The sequence below is a fragment of the Lutjanus erythropterus genome, chromosome 10 (assembly GCF_056507025.1).
Source record: "Lutjanus erythropterus isolate fLutEry1 chromosome 10, fLutEry1.hap2, whole genome shotgun sequence".
Classification (NCBI taxonomy): Eukaryota; Metazoa; Chordata; class Actinopteri; order Lutjaniformes; family Lutjanidae; genus Lutjanus; species Lutjanus erythropterus.
Window position 1 is genome coordinate 26,053,864 of NC_139326.1, and position 12,548 is coordinate 26,066,411.

Sequence of the window (12,548 nt, forward strand, 5' to 3'; positions counted from 1 at the left end):
CATCTGTTTGATTTGTAGATGAATGAAACAACGTGTCCCATTAGAGCCTCCACCTGCCTGAGTAACCTACATATAATTGCAGGGTACCAAATATTTTCCTTTTCTCTTTAAATATTCACTTTTTCCCCCATTAACTTCTTCTTTTCCCCCCTTAAATTTCCACTGTCACTTACAAGTAAGCATCACAATATAGACGATGGCAAATGAAGCAAATTATTCGTTTACAAACGGTGCTCGAGCAGCAGTAACAACATGGTCATTTATTTGTTATTGATATCCTATAGTGCAATTAATGTACTGCAAAGAGAAAAGAACACACATTATTGAACCAATCATTTACTGCAAACAAGTGATTATTGTGACTGATTTCTCACTTGAGCTTCATCTTAAAAATGCCTTCATTCTGGCTACCTGTAACAACACATTATGTAAGAATTCATCAAAATGTAATACATTTTTCAACCTATTATGTAATAAACAGCCCATCCTGCATGGTTGGTTGGATGGACAACCAGCTTATTCCATAACCAAACACAAGACTTTCACTTTCACTGACTTTCACAAACTTTCATTGAAGAGACCAGAGTTCGAGTCCTGTGTGAGACGTCAGGTAAATGGAGGGTTGATTAAAGTTTTGAGTAACTTAAGTTTCATTATGGATGTGAATTCCATCACACGCCTTCCATCTTATGATTCATGTTATTTTGACCTAACAAAGTAGTTTTTGTGCCTACATCTGAACAACCAGTGACTGATTTACAACATAAACCATGTATGTAATGTCACATGACTTGCATAATGCAGTTGTGGCCCTTCAGGCCTGTCACTGCTGCTACTTTCCACCAGTTATATATGTTATTTTGGGAGTGATTGGCATTGGTCATGTAAGTATGGGCATGTGTTGGTAATAACATCCACATTTTGTAATAATTTTGCCTGAACATAATATTTTACAAGGCAACAATTTACAGTAGCTTTTCTATAACTCTCAAGACCTGTCTGCATATATGTCTACTTTTTCTCTTGTGTAAAACGCCAACTGCCGCTTTGAAAACTGCCTATTCTTTAACTCTGATGTTCTTTTACTGTCAGACAGCCTTGCATAATAGGCTGTCTTTTTCTGACAAGATGGGGACTGAAAAAGGGGACTGAATGTGGGTGTGCACTTTTGACCAAACCCAGATGAATGAATAATGTGTTTGGACCTCTGTGCGTATCTAAGCATGGCCCGAGGCTGTGCTCTGTGAAGCCAAAATGACAAAATCGGCAGTGATAGAATGAGGAGGGAGCACAGTCTGACTAAGTACCGAGAGGTACACGAACCTATGTTCATTTTTACGAGCACCCATGCGAGCGCTGACACTCATATTGGCAGAGGCAGACACACATCCACATTAACTTTTATCCACAAGTCAACAATCTCCAGTGCTTTTAATCCTTTGTACCTGACAAGCAGTTTCATGTCTGAAGCGTTTACCTGCAAGCCTGGCTAAATTGGATTTAGATTAAAAGTATGTGCCTTTCAGTGGACACACCAGACAGGGATTGAATAAACGCTGTGGCTGTGATGTTGCAGCAAGAACTATCTGACAGCTCTCTATAGGAGGGACAATGTTCTGTTGTAAAGGTCAGAACACTTTCATATACGCACACAGTGGTGAACAAATGCAGAAAATAGAAACACATGTACACAGGCATCATGAAAAAACTTGAAAATAATCTTAATGATCTATCAGAATTTAATTTAGACAATTTCCAGAGAGCTGACAAGAGGACAGTAGTGTGTGTGTGTGTGTGTGTGTGTGTGTGTGTGAGACACTGCCCTTTGGATAACATCAGCACTCCCATAAGCACTTGTCTATCATAGTTTCTATAACAGCCCAGGTGAGATGTAGCGATGACAGTCTCCTTTTTTTTACTTGATATCTGCAGGTCAACATCTTTTGTCACACATTTTGGAGTGTTTCCAGTCTACATGTATGTGTGAAAGACACATATAGTATCAAAAGCTGCAGGAAGTGATTTTGGAGAAACGCAGTTGATTGTTGAGTCTAATTCCCAGGTCAACAAAAATCTGACTCTTTGGATTTGTGGCTTGATTGTTGGGTCTCATACCCAGGTTGTGAAATACTGACATTTTGGTGATGAGACTCATCAAACAACTATTTTCCTGCCCTGTGGTTGGTCTAGATCGGGCAAGATTTTCTAAAGCCTGAAAACAGAACCAAGAGGAGAAGCAGAAATCAAGTTTTCTTTTACACCTCTTGAATTACATTATATTTCAAGGTTATTATGGGACTTTTACCCAATGATGCCAAAAATAAACTGCCTACCCCAGCTTTAATATTAGTCTTTGATGGACTGAGATCATAACCTAAAATATTAAAATTTGTAAATAGATTTTTGGTCCAGTAAGAAATCTTACAATTTGCCTTTGAGAGTCTGTTGGTCAGTGTTAGGGAGTAGTGAACTACATACAGTTTAACTAGTTGTTTTTATGTTTTGCAGCAGCTTGTTGGTATTTCAGCTAAATTCATATTTGCATAATGCTTCAAGTATAAATCTATATATTACTTTTTGGCCATTTTTGTGTAATTAAAACTGAAATTAGAAAACATTTTGGGCCATAAAAGGAAAGGAATGATGTTTTATTTTTATTTTTCCAGGGCTTCTCTATTAGCTGATGGACACTGTTCTCAAAACAAAGCGTTCCCCATAAATAGTGTGGTATCTCATTTTCTGGCTTGTGAATGATCTGTGAACAATAGTAAACTTTTTGCAATAAACTTTTTTAAATCATATTTTGGAACAATTTTGTACCATATGTACATTGTCAATTCAATCCTCTTTTACAAAGTAGTTTGAACAAATTTTTCTAGGTAGCTTCAGTTAATCAAACTAGATTTCTCCCTGGGGTAGTTGTGCTGTAGACCAACTTCTTCAAGTGTGAAGTAATTGGTAGATTGCAAAGCTATGCTTTTAAAGTAGCTTTTCAGAACACTGGTATGAGCTCAGGGCTGGTAGGAAATCTGTTATGTTTTTAACAACATACCATCTTTTCTTCTTTTCATGGCAAGAATTCATTGCAATTTGTCATAGTTTTGCACAACAATGTTACCTAACTGCAGGATTGAATAGTGTGTTTGTGTTGTGTCTGTCTGTGTGATCAAAGCCAAACGGTTTTTGGTTCTGAAACCAAAATTATTTTGCCAGTGTTTACTGTGCAGACGCCAAATTCAGTTTGTTTGGAGTGTACAGTCTGAGTGAGTGTGTGTGTGCGTGTGTACTGACTGATGCTGTGCCTCACTGGGTACAGAAATAATGGGCATTGTAATTGGCAAAACTTTATCGAAAAAAAAAAAAAGAAGAATCTGGGAATTTAGTCCCATACAGTTGGTAACCATGTGTGTGTGCCAATGTGTGTGACTAGTAAACATTTGGGGGCTCAGGAAATTTTAGACATGATACGCACACACACACACACTCCCTCTCACACGCAGTTGATTACACACATGGGCTAGCGGAACAGAAGCCCCAGCTCACCCCCAGTCGGCATGGATCGCTGTCTATTGATTGGCTGAGCTTTTTGTCATTCTCAGAGTCCATCCAATCTGCCACGGAGAGGATTTAAAGGAGGGGGAAGCAAGGATAACTCAGCTTAGCTCGTCTCTATCTTCTCTGTGATCTGCATCCAAAGCAGAGCTGTGGACAATCACTACTTGAAACTCATTCAACTGCCTTTTTGATCTTGCTTGGCACAAACATGCAAACACCACCCATACTGCACTCCTGGCAGGCACATCCGCTCTAAGTAACTGGCAGGGATGAACGGAAGAGACGCAGTCGGAGAGAGACAGCGAGCCGTCCTTATCCTCTATAGTTAGGATGGAAAAAAAAAAAACTTGACAGTTGTTGGTGCCAGGAAATAAAATATGGAGCCACTTTGGAGTCACTAAAGCCAGAAGGTGTATTTCTATGAGTACAAACAGCTCTGTGCATAAAGTCATTAGATCTCATGGGCTGTGTAACAGCCCTGTAATACAGTGCAATTGTAGCTATTTAACAAATAAACTGAGTGAAAGCCTTTCAATGCAAGTTCTTTTATCCAACTGAAAGGAACATTATGACCTCTTTCACTGTCTGCCGGCCACAAATATGAATCATAAAATACTGGCAGAAGCTGTCTCCCTCCACACAAATCTCCAGCTCAGCCACCTCCCACCCTTCTCATCGCCTCAAGCTAAGCTGATCTGTAACTGACACAAACAGCTGTGTCACATTCTGCAAAAAGAGACACGTCAACAAATTAGAGTACAAGTGCAAATGACAAAATGCTGCTTTGTCATTTGCCTTTTCGGCCCGAGGGCAAAAGTTTTCTGCCTTCACGCACGGTATGAACCATAGTATGCTCCTCACTTAATGAAGCAGTCGACTCTGACCACAATGTGACCACAATGACTGACTCTAATGAGACTTGTCCTGAGGTGTGACTGACCCACACAGTCCTTGTTATGGTCAAGGTGTGTTAAAGACTGTGAGAAGACCGCAATCATTTCCCTCTTGTCTGCATTCAGCTCTCAGGAGAAAATGGACACTGTCTTAAAACTGGATGGTATGGAGGTAATATTCCCAAACAGTATTTGTAGGAATGAAACGAAATGGTGCAGTAGAAATCTTCCGCATTACCCCTTTAAATGACAGCTGTGGTTGCAGACTCTGATTGCTGCTACTGGATGGTGAAAAATGGATATAGAGGTGGTCTCACTTAAGGCCCTCATACACTCGAAAACTGAGAAGGACATGGACAGCAGATGCGCCACAGTTATGTCTATACTACATTAGGCATCTGCATAGGTGGACATGCTCACACTGTTGACAGTCCCTCTTGGACATGTGCTGATGATGAAATGCAGTATAACTGAGCTTGAGCCTAGATGTAAATCAGCCACATTGAAGGAACAATATGTAAGATTTTGGCCACCTGTCGCATTCATAATCCCGACAAATAGAGGGCAGCATATCATCAGCGTAACCGCTAGCTGCTGCTGTTAGGTAGTTAACTCACTCAACAATGCAGCTAGTAGCAATCCAATTAGCTGACTCTGCCGTCATCTAGAAGCCTACCTACGCCGGGGCTGCAAAACTGGAGCGCTGGGGGAGTGTTGGTGTTTATGCCTCTAGCATCACCCTCAGCAGGTAACGGAGTGACCGGGAGAGGAGCGAGAGGGAGGTCGGGCATCGGAGAGGCAGCAGGGAGCAAGAATATTTTCACATCTAACTCAACCAAACCAGAACTGGTGATTGTTATAACGGTGGAAAGACTAACAAAGGTGGGTTTGGCAAGTTTTATTTTGTTTCTTTTAAGTCGAATGAGCTGTGTTTTAAGTTGAGTTATCAAGGCATTTAAGATTTTTAGTTCAGCAATTGAGAGAAACTTGATTTCAGAAGGCGTATGGTGGTAACTTTCTCTTTAATGAGGACAACAAGTATAAGAATATTTCCCTTTTTAACATTTTATGAGTTCATTGTGTTTATTTATTAGACTAAAAAAAGCTAAGCAAGCTTGTGTAATGTAGCAAACTTGTTGATAATTTATTTTTGAATGTTTTAAATCCAACTATTCTTACATATTGGTCCTTTAAGCATAAAGCCAATGAAGCTATAAACAGGAAGAATCAGGCAAAGTGTCGATATAGATATAATTACAACATGACATTTCTATCAGTAGTCATACTCTGAGAATACAGGACTAGCTTAGTGATTAGTGAGTCTCAAAGCCACTCATGCAACTTCCCAGTGCTCATGTTACTGACTGTTTTTTTTTTTTTAAATATTAAAACCAGAGTGACAATCTGTTAAATGAGCAATGACTGCCTCTATTTCATCTCTAGTTCTCTCTGTATCTTTGTCTGACTGGGACCAGTCATACAAAAACACACCGGGATGATGAAACTGCTTCAGAAAACCCTAAACGAGAGTCATTAGGACACATCACAGACACTTCATAGATTGCTTTGAAGATAAAACGAGAGCTCCTGCAATGAGAGAAAGTAAAAAGCGTGCTAATAAAAAATGGCGGAGGTCCTTTCCCTCTTGCACCTTTCAATTCCTGGATTTCTCACAGTTTGTAGTAAATCTCTCTCATTATGTCACTCTGAGGAGCCAACAGTAGCAGTAAAAGAGATGGAAAGAAAGAGGTGGGTGAGGAGAGCACCTCTCTTTCTCTTTCCAACCCTGTTTATTACTCATTAAGTCACATTCATGCCTCCCAAAGAAGTATTGCCCTTGCCAGGTGGTGTGCCATCCTCTTAATAATTTTTCTCTTTTGCAAATGATGCATAAGAAATGGTCTGACTTGACATATCAATCATTCACCCTGGAAGAAACTTCAAAAGAGAATGGGTCAAATTGGTATAACCGAGTCAAAATTTCACTCAGTTCAGTGTCCAAAGTTGGACCGCGCTCCACTGAGTTCTAAGTGAGCCAATACGCTTGTAAACACAAAGCAAGTGTTCAGAACTAAGGCAAATTGCCTACTTTGGCTATAATCCAAAGCTGACTGGCGCGTCTCCAAAATGACCACAGCTGCAACAAACTCACAAATTGCGAATCAAGTGAACTGGTGCTGAATCGATTCGCTGCTATCAGACAGGAAGAAAGAAAGAATCAAGTTAATTAAAGGAATCTGTCACCACTATGCTGCATTCATTTTCAAGACAACTCTGGGATCCTGCACTACATTTTAAATGATGGAAGACTGATTATATTTTAGTAGACCTCCTCTGCAGGACAAGTAAAATATAAAAAAAACTATTATTATGCTTCTAGGCATTACCTGTAAAACAAAATTTATGATATTTCCGTTCTATTTGTGTGATGTCTTTCTGTTTTCCCTGAGTGTAACTGCACCCCCAGGTCTCCACCTAACCCCACCTAGTACATTATTATGAAAAATGCCGTCAGGTCGTCAGGGTACAGAACAGCCACTTAGTAGGCCTGTCTGCAACGGGAAAGTGTACAGTCAGGGTTCAGTCCCAGGTCAAATGACTCTGCAGAATCATGGCTATTTATCAGCTTCAGCTCTGATCGGTAGAAATGTGAAGGCCCTATAAATCCTTCACGATTAAACCCCCCTGTTATTTTGTCATAATAGAGACTCTCCTGTGTGTATGTTAATGTTCATGTTTTTCTCCAATTATAAATCTTTTGAAATAGAGCAGTCCCAAAAAGTTGACTCAGTCTCAGCATTGGCCCTGCAAGGTTCAGGATGATTTGAAACAGGAATTGAATTTTTTTTAGCCCTTTTCAGATGTGGATTTTTGTAAATTTATTAAGAAATGTCAATTTTAACACCAGCATCAAGGTGTTTCATCATAGGAATAGAATTGAATTTACAGCTCAAAAAAACATGTTGCGCAGTACCTCTTTAAGCAAAAGCAACATGCCATGGAAAGCCAACTACACGTAAGATCATTTTGAGTTGTGCAGTGTTCACTTTATAGAAACATTCACCTTGCAGTAAATAATTTAATAAGAGTATGTACTATGTAAGCCTTGCAAATTCTTACTTCCATCATACAAGCACAAGTGTAAATGATTAATCGACCATGACTTCCTTTGTCTGAGAGCAGAATGAAGTTTTAGAAACAGTGAAGCTACTGTTTGAAGACTTTTGTTTGATCGGCACAGCAAAAAGATTTCGGCATCAAGGGAACACATCTTAAGACAAGAGCAAAACTCTCACTGAGTAACTCAAAACGACAAAACACAAAGCATGAGCCAAATGTCAACGCTAAATCAAAGAAAGAAGGAAACACTAAGATGAGCAAGACAAAAGGAAAGTGGATGATGATAAAACATAAAACATCAACTTACATGGGATTCCCAAATCACTGTTTTCTTTGGGCTCAGTGGACTTCTGAAAAAATGAACCTTGGGACAGGAAAAAAGAAGGGGATGGTGGAATGGATGGAGGAAAGGAGAGGAACACAACAATCAAAATCAAAACAAACAAGTCAAATAAAATGGAATAAACATGACAGGACACCAACACATAAAATGCCAAAGTCTGGGTCTTTCTTTGCGTCGTTGTTGCTTTTCTACCATCCTATTTAAAGTTTAGTTGTCTCAATCCACAAATCGATATCAAAAGGTCGGAAGGAAAAAATTAGAAAGACGATAATTTGAGAACGCCTAATGTCTGTAAGAAAGTTACTGCTGTGTCATGCTGAGTGGTCCACTTAGTTGCGGCAGACAGAAGGTCTATGACACAGATGAACTGCTGATGTACTTATGTATAATTGAAGTGCTGGTGTATAATTGATAAAGGCAACACAGCAACATGGTGCGCTTAAAAGCTTCTTGCCAGACCAGCTGGATGTACAAGACACACTGATTCGGCAGCAAAGGGCAAGAAACCCTGACAAGGTTAAGTGGGGTGACGTGCAAATATAAACATACAGTAGCACTCGAGCACAAGCCTGATGGGTAATTTCTCTTTAGCTATGCAGCCAGGGCTGGGCTACATCGCTCAGGAATTTTAGACCAGAATTCATGGTGGTTATTAGCATGAATTATCCTGTTTGGAAAAACTTAATAATAACCATAATTTTACTGTTAGCAAACAGTCAAAAAATATTAATAGACTCTTTGTAACCATTTATTAAGCAAATGTAAAGTATTTTAAATATCAGTAGTAACTTTATAATGGTCATCCAAATAATGTTTATAGAAAACACATTCTCACTCCCAACACATCAAATGAGGCAGCTTGGTCAGAGGTCCTACGCTTTAAACTGTGATGCTGGAGGTACCCTACTTTCAAAATACAGTCACAACAACTTTAGGTTTAGGAAACAAAAATTCTTAGGTTTGGGAAAAAAATCATGCTTTGACATGATATATGATTTATAACCTAATTATTTTATATGAAAAAATGTAATAATAAAATAGCGAATTACAGCATTATTAATAATTATTTAACAGAATTAATTAGAATTTCATTGTTTGCTATCAGTGAAAAAACTACAAACAACTTAACTTTAATGAACAATCAATTTACCATTTATTAATGATGGTTATTATGGAGTATTATTGCATGTTTCAGAGCCTTTTTTTTTATCAGATTTTTGATTCTTGTAATAAATGACTTAGCAAATGACTGAATTTACACGCCTGCATCCAACAAATGTCACGCTGATTAATGTCTGAATCAGTGATGATAGTAGAAGCACCATGCCATGACAGAGATTAATCATGTTCCAATTATAACACAACTGTTCAAACAAATATGGAAACAATGATGACAGTAAAAAATGAAGTGTAAATGATTCAGTAGGAGCCGACACAAGCGTTATGCAAAGAAAAGATAGCGCAGATGAGGACAAAACATTTAAGAAAAGGGAGCAGAAAACGGCTAACAAGCAGTGCAGGAAACAATACGACAAAGTGAAGCGATTAGAAGCCACAATGAGAAGAAACAAAAGCGGGAAGAATGGAGCTTTCAATGGGGAGATTGCGTGTTTGACGCTGTGCTGTATACCTGCTGACACTGCTGATCGTTTGTATAATACAACACAAACACGATTCAATGTTCTATCCAAACACTGAAGTTACATAACATCTGTATCTCCAGTGATTACTGTGGTTTTACAGACCACACAGCAGACTGTATTTGCTCTAGAGGTTCAGTTATGTAGCGCACAGACATGGCGCGCACACACACACACACACACACACACACACACACACACACACACACACACACACACACACACACACACACACAAACACACAGAGTAGGTAGTGAGTGAAATGTCATGCTCTTAAGGATGACACAGTGAAGCTCTGAGTGAATCTGCTCCAAGAATCCTGATCAATGTGTCAGAAAAATGTCAACAGGCCAAAAGATATAAAACAACACAAACAACTCTAAAAAAAAAAAAACTTAAAGACCTACAACTTCTGTCACAAGAAGACACACAGACAGACACACACATATACAGGCTCAAACTGATATAACTCTCAGATAAACACATAAACACACACAAAAAAAGAGAGGAGGCACTCCACGCGGGGCAGAAGTGAGGTCAAATGGATTTCTACCTCTCAGGATTTAACAGGACAACTTTAGAAAAAGGGCAGTGAGAGACGGTGGAGGAGATGAATAGAGAGGCGGGAGGTGTTGGTGGAGAGAGAACTAGAAAAAGAGAAAGAGGGATAGTAGAGTGAAGTGCTTTTTGAGCACAAAGTCAATTACAGAGCACTATCTAAAACATTAACTCCCCCTCCACACATTGACAGAGCGTTATCAGTTCATTCATGACCCTTTAAACTACCAACTAACCACTGATGTACTTTTTTTTCATTAGATGGAGTCTGAAGTTTGACGTTGCTTTAAGCGATTCTGGAGAAACATAGTTGATTGTTGTCTCTAACCGTCTCATTCCCTAGTCTCACGATACCAGGCAATCACAGACCTTGCCGCCTACTGATCGCCCGGGGATTTCTAAATGTGAAATAGTTGTTTGAACAGTGGCGAGAACAGCCGCTAAAAAAAAAAAATCTATGCCCATTACATTTTTTCAAGGACACGCCTTGCCAAACACAACACTATCCCTGTGTTCTCTGCAGTGGTAAGAACACAACTTCTGCATGTCGCTGCCCCAGTATGAAACATCACCCTAAAGACTTTGGAGTTTCAAATTGTTTTCACTCAGTTTTAGCAACAAAAGCTGGGAAATTGTTCTAAATCCCTACTGAGCAAAGCGTTCAGAGTCTGACTTGTGAGTCTACTCATCCTGCTCATTAAATACCAAAACTTGGATCGAGCCACCGACACAAAACCCTAGTATCTGACGACCTGGGACTGAGACTCAACAATCAACTATCTTTCTCCAGGATCAATGTAGCAGCTTTAAAATGGAAAATACACATGAAACATAAACAATGCATTTAATTTCAAGTTAAAATCTTTCTATGGAAGCCGAGAATGACATACTTGCAATTTTGTTTAATACTGTTAACTCAAGATCGTAAGTTAATTATTCCATTATCTCGAGATAACAAATTTTATTTTCTTATGTTAATAGGTTAATTTATAATTTATAATCAACCTGTTATCATGAGTAAACAAGTGAGTAAACATGGCAACACATGGTGTCAAGGGGATACAGAACTAATTAGAAAAAAAAAAAAAAGCCTCTGTCCTACGAGTGTTTTGGATTTAGTCTGGATGACTAGACTGCAGACTACCAGCTGGTCAGAGAAGTGTACTACAGTGAGAGTGTAACAGCAGCGAGCATGAGAGGCTGAGTGGCAGACTGATTACTGTCCAGAGTGACGGTGAAGCCACTCACAAGAAAACAAGTGTAAGCACAAAATAACAAAATATTTAACTGACAGTTGACAGTGAAAAATAGTAGCAAGTATGGCCGTTCTTAGCTTCCATAGTTTTCTACAAGTTTTTTATTTTTTGTGCTTTACTGATTCAAAACAACTCAAAAATATTAGTGTACATCATCTAACAAACCAACCGCATTATGTGTGAAGACCACATATAAAAGATATAACAGACATAAACCAAACAGAACAATGATAGAAGAATAACTTCAAGCTTTTCAAATACTCTACCTATAATATGCTGTGCATGCAAAAACCACCTCTAACAACCACACACACACACACACACACACACACACACACACACACACACACACACACACACACACACACACACACACACACACACACACACAGCTCATGGATTCCTGTAAATGCTACAGGAAACAGCTGAAACATTAGTGCTGACATAAAACCACGTCTGTAGAGTTATTTTAAAGACAGAAAATCAATCAGGGGAAATGAGCCTAAATCTATACCTCTCTACTGTAGGTTTTATCCCAGATTCTGTGGCCATACCTCACCGGCCTCAGGGAATCCTCTGGATGTACCAGAGAAACGGTATATAATACACTGTGTGAAGGGAGGGGGGTCTGCATACAGTATACAGTACATTCTGTCAATAATGTGCCTACAGGCAAAGCTTTTCAAAGGATTATATAATATTATTCTATTGCTCATGACATAGACCATCTATTAAATCACCACTACAATCCACTTCCCTCAGGCTGCACAAAGAAAGTCCTCACACAATCACTTTGCTGAAGGCTTTGAGCTCACTGATCTGTTTCTCCTAAACAGAAATTTTGACTGCATGCTTCTTGCCATATCATTTATCTAACCTTTACTGGACCAGAAACTCCTCACTGAGATTAAAAATCTATTTTTAAGAGTTCGTAGTCACCATATACAGTGATGAAACACAGTTAAAGACCGACAACACTGCCTACATATGACATGATCAGACAGATGTATCATAGAACCATAAAGTATATGTAAAAGTAACTGACATAAAAGCTCAAACCCTCAAAAAAATAGGATCGTAAAATCAATTTTGAACAAGACCAATGTATGTCATTTTAAGTATATTTTCAACACATCCAGTTACCAAATACCAGAATAGGTTGATTTTCTATTACTACCAAAGC

General features: G+C 38.9%; 1 protein-coding gene across 2 annotated transcripts in view; it reads right to left on the reverse strand.

Moving 5' to 3' along the window:
• unc5ca (unc-5 netrin receptor Ca) overlaps positions 1-12,548 on the reverse strand; it is a 258,799-nt gene that overhangs the window by 36,671 nt on the left and 209,580 nt on the right. The window contains exon 8 of one of the 2 annotated variants that reach the window (XM_084728797.1): positions 7,876-7,932. The exons of the other annotated variant lie outside the window; for it this stretch is intronic. Within the exon in view, the coding sequence (XP_084584923.1) occupies positions 7,876-7,932 (57 nt within the window). The remainder of the gene's footprint in view (positions 1-7,875; positions 7,933-12,548) is intronic. 2 annotated transcript variants of the gene reach the window in all.